The sequence below is a fragment of the Colius striatus genome, chromosome 2, assembly GCF_028858725.1.
Source record: "Colius striatus isolate bColStr4 chromosome 2, bColStr4.1.hap1, whole genome shotgun sequence".
NCBI lineage: Eukaryota > Metazoa > Chordata > Aves > Coliiformes > Coliidae > Colius > Colius striatus.
In genome coordinates, this window is record NC_084760.1 from 79762128 (window position 1) to 79782175 (window position 20048).

General features: G+C 42.0%; 1 protein-coding gene across 1 annotated transcript in view; it reads right to left on the reverse strand.

Annotated features, from left to right (window-relative positions):
- KCNK5 (potassium two pore domain channel subfamily K member 5) overlaps positions 1-9272 on the reverse strand; it is a 36857-nt gene extending 27585 nt beyond the window's left edge. The window contains exon 1 of the mRNA XM_061991272.1: positions 8930-9272. Coding sequence (XP_061847256.1) covers positions 8930-9115 — 186 coding nt within the window. The 5' untranslated portion in view covers positions 9116-9272. The remainder of the gene's footprint in view (positions 1-8929) is intronic.
- Between the last annotated feature and the right edge of the window lie 10776 nt (positions 9273-20048).

Genomic DNA, 20048 nt, shown 5'->3' on the forward strand with positions numbered 1-20048 from the left:
CTAAACATCTAATATGAGACAAGCTGCAGGCAAAAAGTAATATACAGCATTAGTAGCTGGAAGCTCTGTGCCCTGTCACTTCTCAACTGTCCCACCCCTAAGGGTATATAAAGCCAAACCAGTTCCTACTGTATTAAAGGGAAGAGGAATCAGCTGACAGAAGTACTATAGGTGTCTCCTTCTGGTTTTTTGGGGTTTTTTTTTTTGTTTGTTTTTTGGGTTTTTTTTACACTCTTTGCTTTCCTAGCCAGGATTTCCTGCAGCTGACATCTCTGACTGTTCAGCAGGCATCTATTACCTTCTTAGAATCTGTGACAGAGGAAGTTCTTGCACATTGCTAAAAACCGTTAAGCTTAAAAGCTGCCTGGCGTACAAGACGCTTATACAGTCTTCAAAACCACAGAAAAGCTGCAGTTACCTCAAATAAGTAAGACTGTTTTCCTAAGAAAGAGGCACAGAATTCAGCTGAAAGCACCTAGTCAATGCCTAGTCTAAAACTTCTTTATTGCAGTGTTTCTCTGCTAGCAAACAAGAAGCAGCAGCCAGCTGTGAAGACATCTGTCCAAATAACCAACTGTCTGCAGCAGAGCCCAGCAAGCATTCTTAAAATGCATGCAAATAATGCCAAGGCTCTCTCAAGACTGTTAATTATATTTTATTTCTTTTAAACGTAAGATAAAGATGTCTAGGTGATCAATGTGACAGCCTTAGGACCTTGCACAGACTACATAGCAAATTCATGAAAAAAGCAGTTAAGTCCAGCTAAGATACTACCTTGAAAATCTAGTATAACTGTAACAAATCACACAGAGATACAATAAAGTTAGCTACTGTTTTTGCCGATACAGCAGAAGCAGCTTCAAAGTTTTTCTGTCTTCCTCTCCCTTCTCTTGCCTTCCGTTCCAAACGCCATTTAAAAAAATTAAGTCTGAAACATGGACATATAATTTTAAAAGGGCAAATTGATAGTGACACAGGTGAAAAGCTTTCATAATGCATTGACACCACTAAGAGTGATTTTCCAAGCATAAATTCCAGTGCCCTTCAAAAATCTTTGTCCCAACAAGGCAAGCATTGATTACAGAACTGCCCTCTGTCATTCTGTAGTCATGTATACATCTCTAACACAGGCCAGAAGGCTGAAATTCTGCAAGTTTTCATAGTTCAACTATTTAACTTGATTTTACCATATTTGCATTACAGTCTGTGAATGTGGTTAGCACCAACTCTAACAGCTGAGCATGTAACAGGGTGAGGGTTCCAGCCAGACTGCTGCAAGATTAGCCAAAGAAGCCAGTACCATCAGTGAGTTTAATTAGATCCCTTCTCTTTATACAGCTACTTGGCTCCAAACACCTCCCCTGCTTCTTTGGTTACTGGAGGAGACTTCAGCTTCACTTCCCTCATAGGCCAGAACAAACATACTTACAGCTGCTGTTTCTCTAGCAAGGGACCACACATAACTCTCAAGCAACTTTCCTCCAAATATTTTTTTACTCCCTTGGAGTGGGTTTGGAGTAGAAAAGAGATAAAGCAATACAAGAGCTTGGGGGTCACACACAGAAGTCATCACTGATAAATTTGGTATTTTAGCGGAGGCACCTGAAGTACTGTATCATACCTGACTATGCTTTCCACCTCAGGACCTTCACAATCCTTTGTAGAATTATTTTCATGTTCCATTAGCTGTCAAATAATGGCACCTAAAATTATCACTCATTATGACCTACTTTGAAGTCTAAATTACTGTTAGATAACTGATATATTTGTTGTTAAGAAGGATCAGAGTTCAGAGACCTCTGATAGATCTAACTTTTTTTCTTACCCTGTTGCAACCTCAGACAGAAACACAGGTCTGGGTTTCATTTCTCAGCAGTTAGAACCTGCTTACACAGTGTTTGTAAGATGCTGGCACGGAACAAGTCAACTGAGCATTTGTCAGTGTGCTCGATCACAATCTGCATCTACCTTTTCATTAAGGCTGAAATATAGTCCTACAGATGGGCTGATCTGTAGCAATTGATCCCACACCAGGGGTTAAGAAACAAGAAACATAACAGATATATGTATTGTTAGAAAAGGAACTTTCATTTCACATTCAATGGAAGCTATGATGTACAACTATTTATTAGTATCTTATTTTCATCACTCATTTTTCTTTGTCTTAAGAAAATATTGTAAAAGGATTAAGTTTAAACAATTTCAGAACCTACTGTACACCTAACGGTGCCTCTGATGCACTAGAGTTTACATAACACAACTTTAAAAAAAAAATATATAACTTCCTTACTGATTTGACTGCAAACATTGCTGCTAGGGCAAGGTGTTCCTAGGAGGGTTCTCTCCTGCTTTCAATTAAAATGTTGAGAAGTACGTAACAGTAATAACTGAGAAATCTAATCCAAAGACATAGTAAGATGGGTGGACACATAAAACAAATTGCCAGCCTGAAGTTCCCTTCCAAAGAAGAACTTGCTGTTTCAGAGAAAAGACCTAGTAACACTAGAACTGGCCATGCTCTTGAGGAACCTGAATCAGAACGAAGACAGTAAATAAAAGAAGACAAAGTCATGCCTTCAAGCCTAAGCCATCCCTTCAACAGAGCTAGTAAAAATGCAGAGTGCATACTGTGGGCCATATTTTAGAGGTCCAATCTGTCTATAAGCGTAGCTCTCCTGAGGATGTCTGTAGTACTCTAAAGAGCTTCAAGTGTACCACAGTGATATTTTAATTTCAGTGGAGAGTGCAAGTCTTCCCGTTGTCCGCTGTTACCATGTTTTGTGTCATACTACAGACTATACTCAGAGCTTATGAGATGAGCTCATTTTGGACTAAATAAAACCTAAAGAAATACTCCATGAAGAAATTTAACTACTTGCTCACAGATATTCAATCCACAGGATCATACAGTCACCACAAACTAAAATTCCTGCAAATACAGGCACTGTGATCAGCCAGTCCATAGCACCAAAGTCCCAAACCATTCTCATTTGCATCCCTGCTTATCAGACTACTGACTGCCACTTGCAAACCGGCTTGTTTCTGGTTGTATGCTACTCTTGTTTGCATTTACAGTACCAGCAAGAAATGTGATTGCTTTGAAGGTCAACTGCATGTGAGAAAAGCAAAACAATTACTTTTGTTCACTTACTTAGTATTAATAGCAAAAATATCAATTATTATTTTAAAAGGAAATATATAAAAAGACATAATTACGTTGTATCTTCACTGGCCACAGAAGGTATCTTGCAATAATCATATATACAGTATGAACCAAAGCAGAGGTTCCAAGATCTTTTAGGAAAAAAAGCTGTTGATAACCTGCAAATCTTCTTGAAAGACACAGTCTCTAGAGCAGAAAACACACCTAGCAGCAGAAGGTACATGTCAGGTAATATGAACATTCAGTTCTAAAATAACAGAAAGACAACACACTACAAGCACTAAAGGATTAAGTCCATAGCAGGAAAAATGAAAAGCCTACAGCATGAAAAGTATGACATCCGATCAATTGCTATTGCTCCATCAGCAGAGAGTTGCAGTGCATGTACTATCAGCTTTGTTTAATTGTGTTCCAAGAAAGTTTAAACAATTTAATGGTTAAACAAGGAAAAAAAGAGGAAAAAAAAAAGATAAAGAAAACACAGCAGAAAAGCATGTCTGCTTACGTTTCATTTTGCACGTAGAAACACATGGAGAAAAAGCTGCAGAGTAACACCGTACTGCCTGTACTCATTTTTCTTCTCCTAATGCTGCATTGGCAATATCTGTAACTCATAGTCTGAGATGCCACAGAGAACTGTGGACAGCTGTCATACACTTTCAGTTCATCCCTGCTGAACTTAGAGGGTGCATAATTAAAGATAAGCATTTGAAAAATTTAGCAATGTTTTATTTCTCAGGCATTAACCTTAATTTGCATTGTCAAGTTTTTATATGAGAAATATTAGATGGAGTTGTTAACAACTTTGCCATTAAAAAATTTTCCATTGGCAGTCACCTGCTGTTGTTTGATAGCTGCTCATCTTTACTTTGTTCAGCCCAAACAAAACTCTTAGCCTTGAAAGCAACAGCTCATCTGGCATTCCAACTGAGGAATTCAGTCTCCTATCTCCCTCACCTTCAATACCTAAGATGGAAGGGATTAGGAAGTTAAAGACCAAACTAACAAACCCCAGTAGTCTAGGATCACATTTACGAACTTCCTAAAGAACACAGAGGAAGAGAAAGATTATGAAAGACACACCCCTGTTAACTTTACATTGGAAAACAAATCCCTCTACAAAGCATAAGCAAAAGCCATAATAATCTCTTTGTTAAATGTTAAACTAACAAAAAGCATTTAGTTTTTAAGAAAGTATAGTTTGCAGGCTCTCTCAAGAGTATTGCACATGGATTTAAGCCTTGAGGTAGCAGCTTGGAAGTAAAGCATTGTGGGAAACAGCATTCAGAATTGGAGAACAATTTTGAAGTTTCACAATAAAAAACTGACAAACTCCAAGAACAAACAAATCCAAGCAAACCAGCATGCTCAAACGCAAACCAAAACCCTGTAAATGCACTTAGCAGCATTTTTGAGTAGAGAAGACATCCTGGCTTTAAACAAAAAAAAAAAAAAAGGAGGGAAGCCACTTGACTGTTATTTCCTTTAGCATGAACCTTCTGTGTGCCACGTATGTCCCAGCAGCAGCTCTGCTTAGAAGTCTTCTAAATGTTTGTTCACAGCACTGGGCTTCATGTCTAAACATTTAGGTTTGTAAAGTTATCTCTCAGGTCTGTTTAGAGTTTTGGATGCTTTTCAAATAAAGACCTCAATTATCTGCTTTCATACTCAATATGTTTTTCTGCTTCTCCTAAATGAAGATGGCAGTTTCTTTCGACTTTATTGCTCTGTTTTGAAAGTAATCATTTTCATTCATCTTCAAATTCCTCCCTTTCTTTTCACCAGCCTTGAAGTTTATCAATGGGAAGCATATGACTGTGGTAGGCTGGTAAGAGATTTCCCTGTAAGACGTGGCCTAAGATGGCAAACCTTTGCTCATGTGAATAGTGACATGGGGGTCAAGAGGACTCCTCCTTGCATGAATAGCTACTTTATCATTAAGCTGATGTTTCACAATCAGGATGAAGCAACAAAAAGTAAAAGTAAGGAACTGGAGAATAGAGAAATGATTGAATCGCCTCAATTTTGCTTCAAAACTCCTACAGCAGGATAGGCAAAGGTGTCATCACTGTGGATCTGCCTTTTCCACCTACCTAAAGGGTCCCAGGACTTTGAGCCACAGCAGCAAATGGCAAGGACAATTTATCAACAAATAAATTGTTACACTACTCTTAAGATTCCACAGTGCCAATAAATATGGCACAATTACATTACCGGTATAAACATCTCTTTTTTGCAGATATTCCACAGTATTATGAAACATTTCTATTCCAAGGTAATTGGAATACCAAGGAGAAATTACACAGTTCCTTGTGTCAATACATGGTTGTGGTTGAGTGTCTTTGGAGGACTACGTAAATTGTCATACAAAGCACTTCAGCCACATTTTCATTTGGGCAATCAGCTTTACCTGGAAGAGCATGGGCAGGCAGCAACCAGCCTATACATTGTCCAGGGGCAGTCACATCTAAAATCAAGGTCAATGTAACATTTCTCCAAGAAGAGTTTAAGCACTTCCTTTACCTCTTACATTTGTGATATGCAATGTGATACTTAAAATAACAAAAGCAAAAGGATTCTTCACATGCAAGATCTCTAAATGCATTTCAGCATATTTTTAGGCATTTCTAAGGATTGGGGAAAAAGGCTTTATTTTTAGCATATCCTACAAAACTCAGCTTGTGAGACTTCTGAAAGAATGTTACATACATTTCTTGCAGTGTATTTCTACTGCACTGCATCATGAAAGCTTTATCACAGAATATAAACTTTAGATGGCATTTGACATCATACAGCCCACTTGATAGCCACTTAAACTGTTGGTACAGAGATACTCATCTACATGTGACTTGAGAATCTGTGCTAATAACCTACTTGTCTTTTCAACTGGTTAAGATCACACCACAGATCTAACAATGTAGCCATTCCACACTGAATCTCCGTTGCACTTACAGCTAACATTAGGCTCACATGAACACACAAGCTAACCTGGGTGGGGAACAAGGGCAGCAGAGAGATCGGTCTCTGAGTAAGGCAGTCCTTGTCACCTTTCAGGCTGCTTCTGGAAACAAAATTAGTAGTTAGTTCAACTTGAACATTTCTTGGCATCTTTACATTTTGCTAACAACCACTTCAAATTCTGTAGTTGGTGATATTTGTCAAAGAACTTTATCCAGTGCGTTTCAAATAAGGATATTAAAAAAGAATACCAGTGAAGTAATAGCAAAGCTCAATGAGACTCTAGAGTCTCATGAGTGCCAGTGAGGACTGCAGATTGAGAGAACATGCTGTAAGATGAAGATCAAAGATCACTTCTTTATAAAAAAACCAAAAAACACCACACAAATAAAAGAAACCCAGACAACAGATAAAAGAGATACAAGCAGAGAAATTAGTCAAATCATGTGACATGCCAAGAACAAGTTCAGAAAGATCGTGGAAAAGACTAGAGGAAGAAGCTTTGAGACACAAAACAGAGATGGGGAATGTGAGGGAAATACACATTTTCAAATAAAGAACATTCTAGATGTATCGAAAGAGAATAAATTTGGAGGTTTAATACTGAGAACTGGGATTTGCCGAAAGAGAAGAGCAGAACCCAGCATAAGTAGCATGGATAGCAGCTGAGAAAGGACAACTACAAAGGCTACTTCTGATCTACTTTACAGCTTGCTTGGGATGAAATCCTCATGTTCTTACATGATTCCCCTTTTCCTCAGTTAGCTTCAGCTAGGCTAGACTTCAACCTGTCATGCTCCTCTCTAAGAAATGCCACTCCCCTTCTTCCCATCACTTCTCACATAGAAACTGAATAAAAACAGAAACCAAACTACAAGTCTGGAAGAAAGCAGGCAGTGATGCTTCCAGTTACCATTAAGGTAAATAAGAGCAAAGTAAGACATTTTAGCTAACCCGAGCTTAAGATGACAACAGAATATCTATGAGAGATCAGACCAGCAAGATTGGACATGGAAAGTAAGATATGACTGGAAGTGGTACAGATGCAAAACTGAAATCACATGAATATGAAAATTACCAGGAGCTAACATGCACTGAAGAGGGAAGGCTCTCCACATTCAGCTGTGGAAAGATTCTCGAATGAAATATTTTGATCTGGCCACAGTTTGCACTTTTTTTAATCCTTGCTGCTTCTGTACCCATCCCCATCCTACAGTGTGCTCTACTGTACATCCCATTCTAATGAATTACTCCAGAATTTTTTCATTGTAATTTCATATTTTAAGAAAAATCTTTGTGCCACTTCAGCATTAACTATGATAAGGATTGGTGGGAGGAGGAACAAACACAACTAACAATTCCTTCACATCACCATGAACTTAATCCTAATTTCAGACAGATTCTAGATTACTCATTATGTCTGCAACCAGGCTTAACATGCATCCCAACCCAAATAAGGTGTTTTACTTTGAGGATGTTCAATAAGATTCCTGAACAGCAAAAGTACACTCAAGAAACATAGCATGTCTTTCATTTTCTAAGATCTCTTTATAGTTTCAAGCCTCCATCCACTCATTCCACTGTATAGTACAAAAGCACATTTACTAAGCACATGTACTAAGATGGTAACAATGAGGACACTGTCATCAGAAAGCTCTGCTATCTGAAGCAGACAGAAAGCAGCCGTCAACTGAAGAAAGATAATATAAACCACAAATTTTTAGGTTCTTCTGTATTTTAGCATTTTAGTGAATTTAAAAATAAAATTATAACAACAAAAAATAATCAAAACCACAACGACCAAGAGAGCTCCTCGATACAAATATTTCTGAAATAAAGTCCCAAATGAGTTATTCCGACCACTGCAGCCCCATATATCTGGGCAGCCTGTTTTTTCATGGTTCACCATTGCTTGCCGTCGCATTTTAATGGATAGCACAGCCATAAAAAGGCACTAGCCAAGTTTATACTGCTCTCCAATTTAATACATACTATTGATTAATAATTACTTCTGAAGAGGCATTCTGCCAGATGACTGAGACAAGCCAGTTATCAACTCCTTATGGCTTGGAAAGAAGTCATTCTCCTCGTGAAACTAACAGCGCAAGAGTTGCAAGCATCCCTCTGTGCGAGGGATTCTGCCTTTCCCCCAGTTACCCTGACTGACCTCCGGGACCCGCGCTTGGACCCTCAGACACGTTTTCCTCACAACGAGAGTATTTAGTACGGGATGGGGGGGAATAAACAAGCAAACAAAAACAGAGAAGAAGGAAATCAGACCAAACAGAAGAGGATCAAGATGCTTGGTTTCCCCTTCCCTTTCTCATAACACAACATCTATTGAGACAGAAGAAACCACTCTGGGTATTAAAATAAGAGCTGCATTCACGGCTACTGGGTTTAGCAGCAGATAGGCTTGCGGGAGCACGCTCCGAGAGTGAACTCTTCCAGCCCCCGGGACCAGCCAGTTAAAACCGAAATCAACCTCGAGCTGCTTTATCGCTTGGGGTGGTCGGGGGGGTAAACTCGGACCCATTTAATCATTCTATCATTACATGGTTAGGAACGATTAAGAGCTTTTCCCGCTCTCCCGCTCGAGGCGCAGCTTTTAAACACCGGGCTTTGTGAGTATGCGGCTACGGTCGGGCTTTCTCCGAGAGCCGACAGGCTTTCCAGCCCGCCGGCACTCGGCCCGCCCGGAGCGGCGGGCGGCACTCTGCGCTCCGGACCGCCTGGCAGCACCTGCTGCCGCCGCCCTCCGCCCCTCAGCCACGGCCCCGGCTTCAGCCCCGGCGGCGCCCGCTGTACCTGTAGGATCTTGTCCAGCCCTTCTTGGCCCAGGCAAGGGAACTGCTTAAGCAGCTCTGTCTTCTGACGTTTGTAGTCGTCGGTAGCCGAGCGCCAGTGCGGCTCCTCCAGCACCTCGAAGATCGCCGCCCCGATGGACAGGTAGAAGATGATAGCCGAGGTCAGCAAGGGGCCCCTGTCCACCATGGTGCTGGCGGCAGGGCGGGCGGGCGGAGCGTGGAGGGCGGGCCGGGGCGGCTGCCCCGCGCTGCGGCCGTGGGTGCTCGAAGCCGCCCAGTCCTCACCCTGACACCTCTGCCTTCCCCCGCTGTCCACCGTGCCTCCTCTCCTGGCCTCTGCCGCGTTCCCTTAGTCTTCCACACCACTCCCCTCCCACTCTCTTCTCCTCCCTCCTTTCCTCCCTCCTCCGCTCCGCTCCACTCCCCCCTGGCTACCTCCTTCCCCGAGTTCTCTCCCCTCCCTCCTCAGCAGCGATTTGAATTTGGTGCCCTCCCGCTTCCTCCCCTCACCCGCCCGCGCATGCGGGGCTGCCGCCGGGGGAAAGGGCGGCGCGGCGCCCAGGGGCGCTCCCGAGCCTGCCGTGGGCTGGGTCGGCCCCGTGGCCCCGGTGAGGGGTGGACGGTGCCAGGGGGGCGGGAGAGAGACTGTTCAGTTTGGCCATGTCCATTGGCATCGCTCGCCCGTGAGGGGCCGCCTGGGGGAGGAGGACGGGAGAGGAGCGGGGCCTCCACCTCCCCTCCCGGCCTGCCCGCGCTGCCGTTGGGAGCGGGTGTGGGGGCCGCTGAGGTGAGCGCGGCCCCGGGCGCCGTCCTCCCGCAGCAGGGCATGTTCCAGCGCCCGGAGCGGTGTTTTTCTTGTGTCGATGGAAGAAGGAAGGGGTAACGTCCCTCAGTTCTGTTTTACTTTTTCCCTCGTGCTGCCAAGTTCAGCGGAATTTCTCGCTTTCAACACTAGAAGGCTGTGGAACGAGAGCTCTGGCTTTCCTGGGAAGTGTGGAGAAAATGCGAGGGGGAGGTCTAAGGGGGAAAGAAGGGAGTTCACCCCTTCTGTGAGATGTTGTCCACACGTGTGCGTTACTGATCCTTCACAGCAGGAACTGTATCTCGCATTCACGCGTTTCATACATCCAGTTAAGCTTCCAGTGCATGTTGATGCGTGTATCTTTGAGTTTGGGAGAAAGGGAGAGACCCCTGACTAGTGATTTTCCACGACGTGTTCAAAACCGCATCTGGGCTGAAGCTGACTTGAGTCTTGTCCTGTTTGTGAAGCCTTACCCAGGGTCTGGTTACTGCCACACGCAAGTGCACACGCTCCTTCATGTTCACGCTTCAAGGCAGGAGGAGGACAACACAACTGTTTTGAATGAATGGGGCAGGAAATGGGGTTAAGTGGGTCAGGGAAATAGAAAGTTACTGAGGGGATGTAGCAATATGTTAATGCACTTCAGCAAAGCTCTTCTGGTGTGGATGTTGTTCATCTTATAAACACTCTTTTTGCTGGGGTAGCTTATTTTCTGCCTTTTCTAGTCCCCCTGACAGGAAGAAAGCACTCAAAAATAGAGGCTTATTTGTATTGATTGCATCAACACCAAGAATTTGGGGATATAGAGGTATGTCAGTTGGAGTCCATACAGTAAAAGGCTGAGATAAACCAGCTGAAATTTCTCATGCAGATGAAATTGAAATAGGAGTGAGAATGGAGGAGAAAGGAGGGGGAAAAAAAGGAAGGAAAGAATTTGAAAATAGATTATGAGAAAACAAAAAAGCACATGGAAGGCAAAGGAACATGCCTTGGTTAGGAGGTATTCAGAAACACCTATCTGTAAAACTTTCAATCATGGCCAAAGGATGCTGTTGTGAGATTGCCTGCAGAAAATTATATAGACCTTAAGCAGCTTTTCCTACTAATATGTATAGTGCGCAGTGAAAATCCATCTTCCTGGCAGCCTCAAAGCAGGACTGGAGAAACCACAAAATCCACAAGCATGTTATGTGATCAGCATCGCTGCTTTTGCAGGGATTCCCCTGTTATGTAAAGGGAACATTAAGAAGAGAAAAGGATTGCCAAACTGTAGTAGTAAAAAAAAAATATATATAGTAAAGAGAGTTGTATGTGTTAGAGGAGAGATCAAGTAGAAGACATCATAAACATTTTTAAAATAACAAATATCATAGAGAAGCTGCAGTAGCTTTTTTGTAAGGAAAAAAACGGGGAATGTTTCATGAAGCTGTAAGTCAGAAAATTTATGTAAAAGAAAAAGAAGAATTTCTTACCATCACATGAAAATTCTTCCAAGATGTTCTCACTTGGCCCAAGACCTTTGTGACACTTAAAAAGCCATTGGCCGCATCAGTGAATAATGGGAGCATCTGTCATTGCCTCGCTTACTGATTTAAAGTTAAAAAACGTGAGGTACAGAAATACTTATGATGGCAAGGACAAAGTATTGAGAAGAACTCTTCCCATAGGCAGACTATGATACAGTTTTGCTTTTGGTGCTCTCACTCCATCTTCTGAGACACATGTAGATGGTTATGTTAGTCCAACAGCAGCATCAGTAGCCCAACACGTTATAGCAATATTACATTTGTGTGTTCCTCACCCTGAACATCTGTCCTTCGTAACTGGAAGGTATTTGATTAAATTTTGAAACTGTACTCTTCTCCATCTGTCTCTATGTCTCTAAAGGTCCATTTCTACCATTGAAACACTATCTTAAATACACAAGGAATGACATGAATGACCCTGAACCTATTATGATTATGAAGTGCAGGTGAGAGCAAAAACTTTCAGGCATTTTATAGAAAGTTGATTCACAATTTTGATTCCAGGTTTCTACTTTCCACTCTAAATTTCCAATCACTGCATAATTAGTGTACTCAGTAACTGAGTCAGACAGTGTTTAAAAACAAACAAACCTGTAAATCACATACCATTTTCCCTCTGTGTTGAAATGCTATTGCACTTGACTGTCTCCTTGTGTCTCTCAAGAGTTTCAAAGAGGTGAGCCTGGTAAGGAACAGAAGAATACTTCATTCCCCAGGCAGCCGTAGCCAACTACTCTTACAAGTAGAGGTGATCCTCTAAATATCAACAAACTTCTTGCATTTAGGTACTTCACTTTGATTCCTTTGTGTTTTGCAGACCAAATTAGAAGGCTTAATTTCATGCTGCTGTCCCAGTGAGTGTGGCAAGAAGGAATGTTTTCTGTAGCTGGCCTCTCTTTGCACCTCCCGATCTAAAATACCTCTCTTGACCTCATAAAATATTCCATATCCTTTATTCATGGCCCTTTTCTACCCTCTGTTTCCCTTGGATTAAACAGTGCCCCTATTGTTAACCCACAGCACCTGCCACGTAGGCCCCACAACTTTTCATACTAGTTAAATTAGTGAAAAGCCAGGGCTTATTCACTCAGAGGCTTTTAAATCTCATTAAAAAATCAGGGGAGAAAGAGCAGATAGCACTGTGGTGAGCAATACCACGAGTATCAATCATTTGTATTATTTGCATAGGTCATTATTTCAGGCTGTCCAGTGCAAAAGGAAATCTCTTTCATCCAAGCTGTACGTCTAAGACACATTTGCTGTACAGATGTTTCCTAGAACAGCCTGGAATGAATGGATAGATGTCAGAAAATGTTTTGGATGGAGCAAATAAAAGACATTATTTGGGCAATGGAAACCTGTCATGTAGTGGCAAAGACTGCATGTTGTACTGACTGAGCTATGAACTGTCTCTCCAAGCCTCTCACATTTTTCACTTGAAAGTCTATTTTTGCCTAATTGATGGCTGTGTTCTCAGTGATGCCTGTCAACTCTGCATCTTTCACTTGTCTTTATCCATTGAAATTTGGACACCTCCAACACTGCTTTCAAGTATTATACATCTACCCATTTATGATTTAAAGTAAGTTGAGGGATGTACTACGATGACAAGCTGTTTTGGCTCTTTGCTACAGTCTGGTGCATACAGAAAGGGTAAGGCTGCTCTGCAGATGATACAGAATTTTATATGAAACATTTGCAGAAAGTATAGAAGTTCTCCCTGTCATTGTTCACACCTCTTGGCCTAAGTATTTACACATAGCATGTTTTGTGCCCTGAATGTACGGTAACACATACTATTTTTTTTTTAATAAATAAATAATAGGAATAAAGTAATACCAAAACAACTTGCATGCCACTGCAGCAGACTTCTTCACCCATGGACAGATAATGAGTGAACAAACACCACATGACAGATGTTAGTCATGCTGCTTAATGAATAACTGGTGATGAGTACAATACCTGTGTGGAATGGCTGTTATTTGTTCAAGGGAAAATATGCATTTGGATCATCTGTTTTTCAGTGAGATACTTGTTCTGTTTGAGAGAAGTGTCTTCATCAGGAAGTCCAGGTATTTCAACATTTTTTCTTGTGTATGTCCTTCAGTGCCTTGTTCCTCAGCCATCCACAGCAGTCACTGGTCCTTCAAAACTGGGTGATGAAACCCAATTTCCTTCAAAATATTTTACAAAGACAGACTGGCCTTCTCTTTCTGCTTCACCACAACCTGTCTCATGGACAAACACTGGTAGTACCAAACGCTTACAATAGTCCTTCACACTGACATTCATGTCAGTGATCTAGACAGCTTGACATGCAGCTGCACAAAAACCCCCAACTTGGACAATGTCGGTCTTGCACTGGGTTTTACCACCATGATACATGTTGCTATTCTAGATGACGTGCTCAAGGCTAGCTGAGCACCATGGTAACAGAGTCAGTGAATAATGCAGCAGTCTGTTATTTTGTTATATAAAACATCATTGTTGAGTCTTATTTTTGTGTCATTAAGAAGGACTTAAATTCTATTTGTGTATAGTAATATGGATGAATGGTTGTTCATGGTTTTGAGACTTGTTTCCCAAACCAGGTTAATTTAACTTTTATCAATCTTGTGTCACAGAAAAATAGTCTTCTCCAGTGTTATGGCGTCTGCCTGAATGTGAGAGGGGTGGATTACAGGGGAGAATTCAAGGAGCTCTTGGCCTCCCCCGTCTCCCTGCTGGGTTGCGCAGCTGCATGTCTGTGTGCCAGGTTGTGCAACGGAGGGCCTTGTGTGTGACTGAGCAGTTCCCACATCCACATCAGGCTCCCTTCCATGCCTGTCATGTAGTGCTCACGTTTTGTTAGTCAATATGCCTGAAGAACTGTTCCCACCTACCTCTTCCCTTTATAGAAACAAAGTCACCACATTAATTTTGGCAGAAGAAAAGCAGACAAAAGGTTGGTGGTTTTGGTTTTTTTTTTTTTCCTTCCCTTTAGGGTGAGTAGAGTCTTGTGATAAAAGAATGAGGACAGCTATACATCCTGAAAGTGTTGAGAAGGATCATGTTCTTAGCATCCATTCTCCTGTTCCAAATCCTGCAGCAACAGCTTGTAAGATTAAATTTGGTCCTATCTGGGAGGAAAAAAAAAAAAGATTGAGTAAGCAAGTGAGAGAGTTGGCTACCTACAGTTAAAGACATATGAATTTTTAAGATTTTTTTTTCTATGGAAGCTAGTTACTTTTGTGCTTGGTGTCCTGGAATGAAAGAAGGACTGTGGCCTGTGCTGTCTGCAAGCATGGGCCTCTTCCTTCTATGCTTAAACGCATTTTGTAAGAAGACAAGTTCCTAGCTTGGCGTACCTCCACAGGCCCTTGCCTGTCATGTGGCCCTTTGTGGTCCCTCCCCCATCACTGTGAAAGAAGACAGCAACTCACAGCTGTCCTACAAGTGAAGTGCTTGCAAGCTTTTTTGGCTTTTAACATCTGGTTTGTACCCTCCTAGACCATTGTCAGGAGAGAGATTAAGACAGCTTGGACAGAACTTGGATTTCAGTGTTTGTTGCCTTCCAATGGTGCCTCCCACATGCCAAAACCCAATGTAGAAGTAGCAAGCAAATCCAGGTCACTTGCAGATATGACTCAAGGGAGTCAACCTGGCACAAAAATGACCGAGTTAGAACATCAGGAAAAAATCCACCTGGTGTAATGCTTCGGTCAACAACTAGAATGTTGTCACTGCTGTAAGAATAAAAGCTGCCTGCAAGTTATAAAGTAAGTTGCCTGTAAGTTATAAAACTTACACTGATCCTGGTCTCATGGTGAGCACCATGTTCTTGGCTCTCAATGGCTTTTCAGCAATTTGTGTGGAAGGTCACAGTAAGATAATAACTGAGGTGGTAAAGCAAGTCAGAAGCAAGTCAGGTTTTCTTCATATTGTGTAGCACCTCGACAGTGCTCTCTTCATACTGTCTGATGGCCTGTTGCTCTCATACTTGGAACAAAGTCCAGGGAAACTGAGGAAGCAGTGAGTAAGTGGGAACAGATTCAAATTGCTCATGTTGTTTTCCTTCAGGAACTCATAGAGAAGCCCTGGTCCAACTCAGGTTGGAATCACAATGGTGCCAGCATTGATGTGTGGGAAAGGCCTGTCAGAAATCAGAGTTAAGGGAGGGCAGAGAGTATAAAAATCAATACCTGGGAATCTGATGCATCTACAAAATTCTGTGGAGCAGTTTGTGGGGAGAGGGAGAGAAGAAGGATTGAGAAGGGAACACTGACCCCATCCAAGTGAAGCGATACGGTGCTCTCTAAGAGCATCCAAGCAGAGGCAAACATCCCTAGCTGCTGCTTTTACTCCAGAGGACCATCTGAGCCATCCAGAAGTCCCCAGAGAATATTACATTGCCAGCATGGGTTATAGAAACTAATGGTTAGCAGGCTGTTAGAGGTTTCACAACTCATTTCCTTTGCACATTAGTTTTTTGCCAAAGAGAGAAGGAGAAAAAGGGAGGAGGAGGAAATAAAAACTACATGGGGTAGTTAATTTATTTTAAAAGACTGAGTCAGTAAGGAGATGAGTGAACTCTGCAGATGTCATTGCTTCAGTTGGGACAGAAAATTCGATGCTTTCCTTGCATGTGTTTGAGATTTCTTTGGAACAGGGAAGTCTATGCAAATAATGGGACCAATCTGCAAACACTTGCTCAGGTCAGTAGCCTTTGCCCAAGAACTCTCACTGATTGGGGAAACTTGTAACAATAAAAATTCCCCAGGCTGAGAAGCCTGGCTCTTAGGTCTGCCTCATCTTCTACCCTTGCTTCACTCCCTACTCTCACCTCCAATCTTTTGCAATTTGGTGACAATCAGAGTTAATAAAAGGTGTGTCTGTGATCCTATAAAGCAATTTGCATCATCATCCTTTGTGATGAAATTTTCACAGGGGAAGGAGGAGCAGCAACATTTTGCCCAAGTTAAGGTCGCCTTGGCAATGTACCAAGAAGCTTGAAGCCTTTAATTTTCATAAGAGAGATCTGATAACAGCAGCCCGTATTTGAGTGCAGAAATGTATCCTGCAGAAACTACACTTCCCCACCCCTCCACCTCTCCACTTCCAAGATAAGTCTAAAAGTACTCTGGAGCTTACAGTCTTGCATTACTGACACCATATCACAAGAACATGGACAAGCTTGGGCTGCCTTGCTGAAGTTCTTGTACTGATTCTGTTTCAGTCCACATGACATCTGCCTCTGCCCTACCAAAACCATCATTTGCCTTAGCTGGGTTGACAAAACTGTGCTGCTTTCACTAAACAGAAGTGGCCAGAACCTTCCAGTTGACATTAACTGTGTGGTATGTTATTTCAGTGTGTGTCTATTATAAACAGATGACAATGCGACTTTCATTTTGACTAAAGGAACCGATAATTGACACAGAGCTATTAAAACGTGACAAATAAGCAATGTGTAAGCCAGCTGAATAAAAGAACTGTCAGAAATGTCTTCTGTTGTGCTGTCTTGTGTAAATACAGCGGCCTTGCTTGATAAACAAGGCCTCATTTAGTTCTGGGCTTGTCTCAACACTAGTCTTTTACAAGCACTTGGGACAAGATCATTAAACCTGCATGTATCAGCTGAAGACCTGCCTCTCCAATTTCCTTCTGATGCCGGGAAAGAACCTAGTTACACAATTATATGTTAACAAGTATTATTAGTTATTTTGAAGGTCTCTATTGGAGTGTTTGGATGGCTTTTATGAAATCCAGAGAGATTAAATTCCTTTGCCCTTCTTTATAGTTGGACTGCTTGCAGGGCATGCTGCAATGCTGGCATCTAAACCTGCTTGGAAAGCAATGTGGAAAGATTACAATTGGAATATCCATTATCACGATAATGTGTGGAAATCTGGCACCTATTAACAGAACAGTGTGGTAAGGACATTACCGAGGTTCATAGGTAAAGCAGAAAGGGGATTTTGGTGTCTAATGTCACTAGTATAGAAGACTGGGAAAAACTGGTGTGGTCCTATACTGGCAAGACACAGTGAGGAGGCTGCTACTGCAGTAAGTTGGGCACTGAAAGAAAGGTGGCACTGGAGCCTACTGGAAGGGTTGTGCAGGCTGGCTGCCATTGCAGGCCTTCACTGAGTGCATTGTAGGCATCAGGACCACACAATGAACAGATAGTACAGCTATCATTTTTATGTTCCAGAAAAACATTGGCTTTCAAACCTGGAGTGACTAAACTAAAATATGTTTTCTCCATATAATTGTGGTGCAAACTCATATCTGTTTCTGAACAGAGATGTCAAGTTTTAAGATCCGTTTCAAATCTGAACCTTTTCTTTACTTTTGGTCTCCCCTTTGTGGAGAATTCTTCTGACTCTATCAGTTTCCCGTACCAAAAGTCTAATATTGTTATCTTGATCGTGGTTAAGACATAAAGCCTGAATTCAGTCCTCTGTGTATAGCAAGACTTAATGCCTTCTAACAGTGGCAGAGAGAGAGAGAAAGAAAGGGAGGATAAAAATGCCTCAAATAATATAAAAGGTGCAGTCTGGCACTGCTAAGGAAATGCGCCAAATAACCTCTTTGTCTTTTTCATGCGTGACTTTTGCACGTGGCTTTTCACAACAGTTGAGTGCCCCACAGCAGGGTGAGGGTGCAGGGGTAAGGAAGAGCTTACACTAGCAGCTTGACAGTTTGCCAGCGCATACAGAAGCAATATGCACCTTTCAGTTAGTCGCTGCAGTGAATTATGTTTTCAGTTGTACCTTGCAGAATGAATAGCAAATAACTTTAGACTATAACACTGTCCAATCTGTTGCACTCCTCTTCTTTTCCAAAGAATACACCGTACCATGCAGTAATGAGGACATTCAAATAACAATGGAAAAAATGACTCTGATAGTCTCCTGAAAAAACTTCAAAGCTGTATATGCAGTTCTCTGCCTTTTTTGGTCAGTCTCGTTACACCATTTATGCCTGGTTTTAAACAGACGGGGTAGGAGAAGAGATTCCAGTACACCTGATCCAATTTCTAAACTCATCTCCACAGAGAGGCAGACATTTTGTAGTTGCAGAGGAAAAAGTCAGTACAAGCACCTGAGTTCTACTTAATCTTTACATTGGCTGTAAGTGGGATATAACACTTCTGCACATGGGTGAATTTTAATTAAAGAGAACTATAAATGATTTGAGAGAAGTGAGGGGGATCTTTATTTTTTTCTTCTTTTTCTCATTCTGTAAAGGACTGCCAAAGCCCTTGTGCCTACTGAACTGTCAAATGAAGAATGAAGGTTGCAACTACTACGGCAGGAGAAATCTTTTATACCCCCACTCTGTCCTGTTAGAGTAGCCCACCTTCATACATTGTTCATTCATGGACAGTACTGTTTCTATTCAGAAATATTCCTGCTTGAATGTCTGCTGCATGCAGCAATAGTTAACAGAACATTGTGTCATATATGGTGCCTGGCACAGAGCATCAGTCTGCCTTTCCAACACGCTACAAAGGGACTCAGCTGAGTACAGTGGCTGTGAGGACATGGGTCAAAGCTCCCAAGTGCACGTGCTGAAGCAAATATGCTTCTCCAAAAATAGTGTCTCAGAATAGGACAAACAATAACCAACAAGCATCTACATGTAAAAGCAAACAGCTTGTTAATTATTTCAGATTTTTCCTCTCCTTGTGGTCCGGGCAGGAACCTGATTTATCTATCAAAATAAGTTTTGTTTATGCAGAGAATGGATACAAGCCTTCCATACCTCTGAAATCTACCACATCCTACTCTAAACATCTTCCCAAATATATTTAATCCCCAATTATAAGAAAAATCTGTCTCAATCCTTTGCAGACCTCTGAACTGTCAAAAGTCTGGAACAGGAAGGCTTCCAGGTAATTGCATCACGTGAGAGGGGAGGAGGTCTGAGGGAATCATCACTTGAGAATGTGTGCCCACATCTCAGCTCCTATAGGTGATCTGACTCTGGGCATGTGAGAGCACGCACAGCAGAGGCGCACAGGGCACGCTGCTGCCAGCAGACACGTGCTGCCTAACAAAGTGGCTTTAACTGAGTGCAGGCCCCTGTGCGGTCTCTACCTGCTCCAGCTCCAGGGTTGAGTGCTTAATCTGCAGCCACAGTGCTGGCAACAGCTCTTACAGTGCGATGGGCAGGGATGGGCACAGCTGAGGAGTGACATCTCACTCAAAGGGCCTCTGGCTCAGCAGGGCTCCTCTGGGCATCTACTAATGGATCGTGCCACTGCCATCACAACTGCAGAAATAATGTCCAAGGTTGACTTTTTGTTTTTAAAATTGAGAAATTCCAAATAGTGAACCATATATTTCTTGGATGCTATTTGGCTTGCCTAATGGCTGTAACCTGTCAGCCTTCAGTTTCTTTTACCATAGCAGCCCAGGGCCTTCTCTAATCTTCTAAAAATGCTGTCTTGTATCTTATTGCTGAAAGATTTGTTTATGCTAGGCTAAAGAGGCTCTTTCAATGAGAATTTGTTACCATACAGGTTACTCAGCTCCTTGTAGCTTTCTCACAGAGCAAATATTGTTCTCCTCTCCCTAGAAAAAACGTTGAAATTGTCAAGGGATTAGTACACATTAAATATTTATTTTTTTAAAGATATAGAAAAGAGGTCAAAGAATACACAAGTTCTTTGCTTTCCTATGTTTCAGAGCCAAAGTACTGAAAAGCACTTCTATTCAACCACAGAAACTGCAACACTCCATGCTCTCACTAAGGATGTCAGCAATTGCAGAAGTGTGGAAGAGGAGTGGAAATTTTTGTGGCGC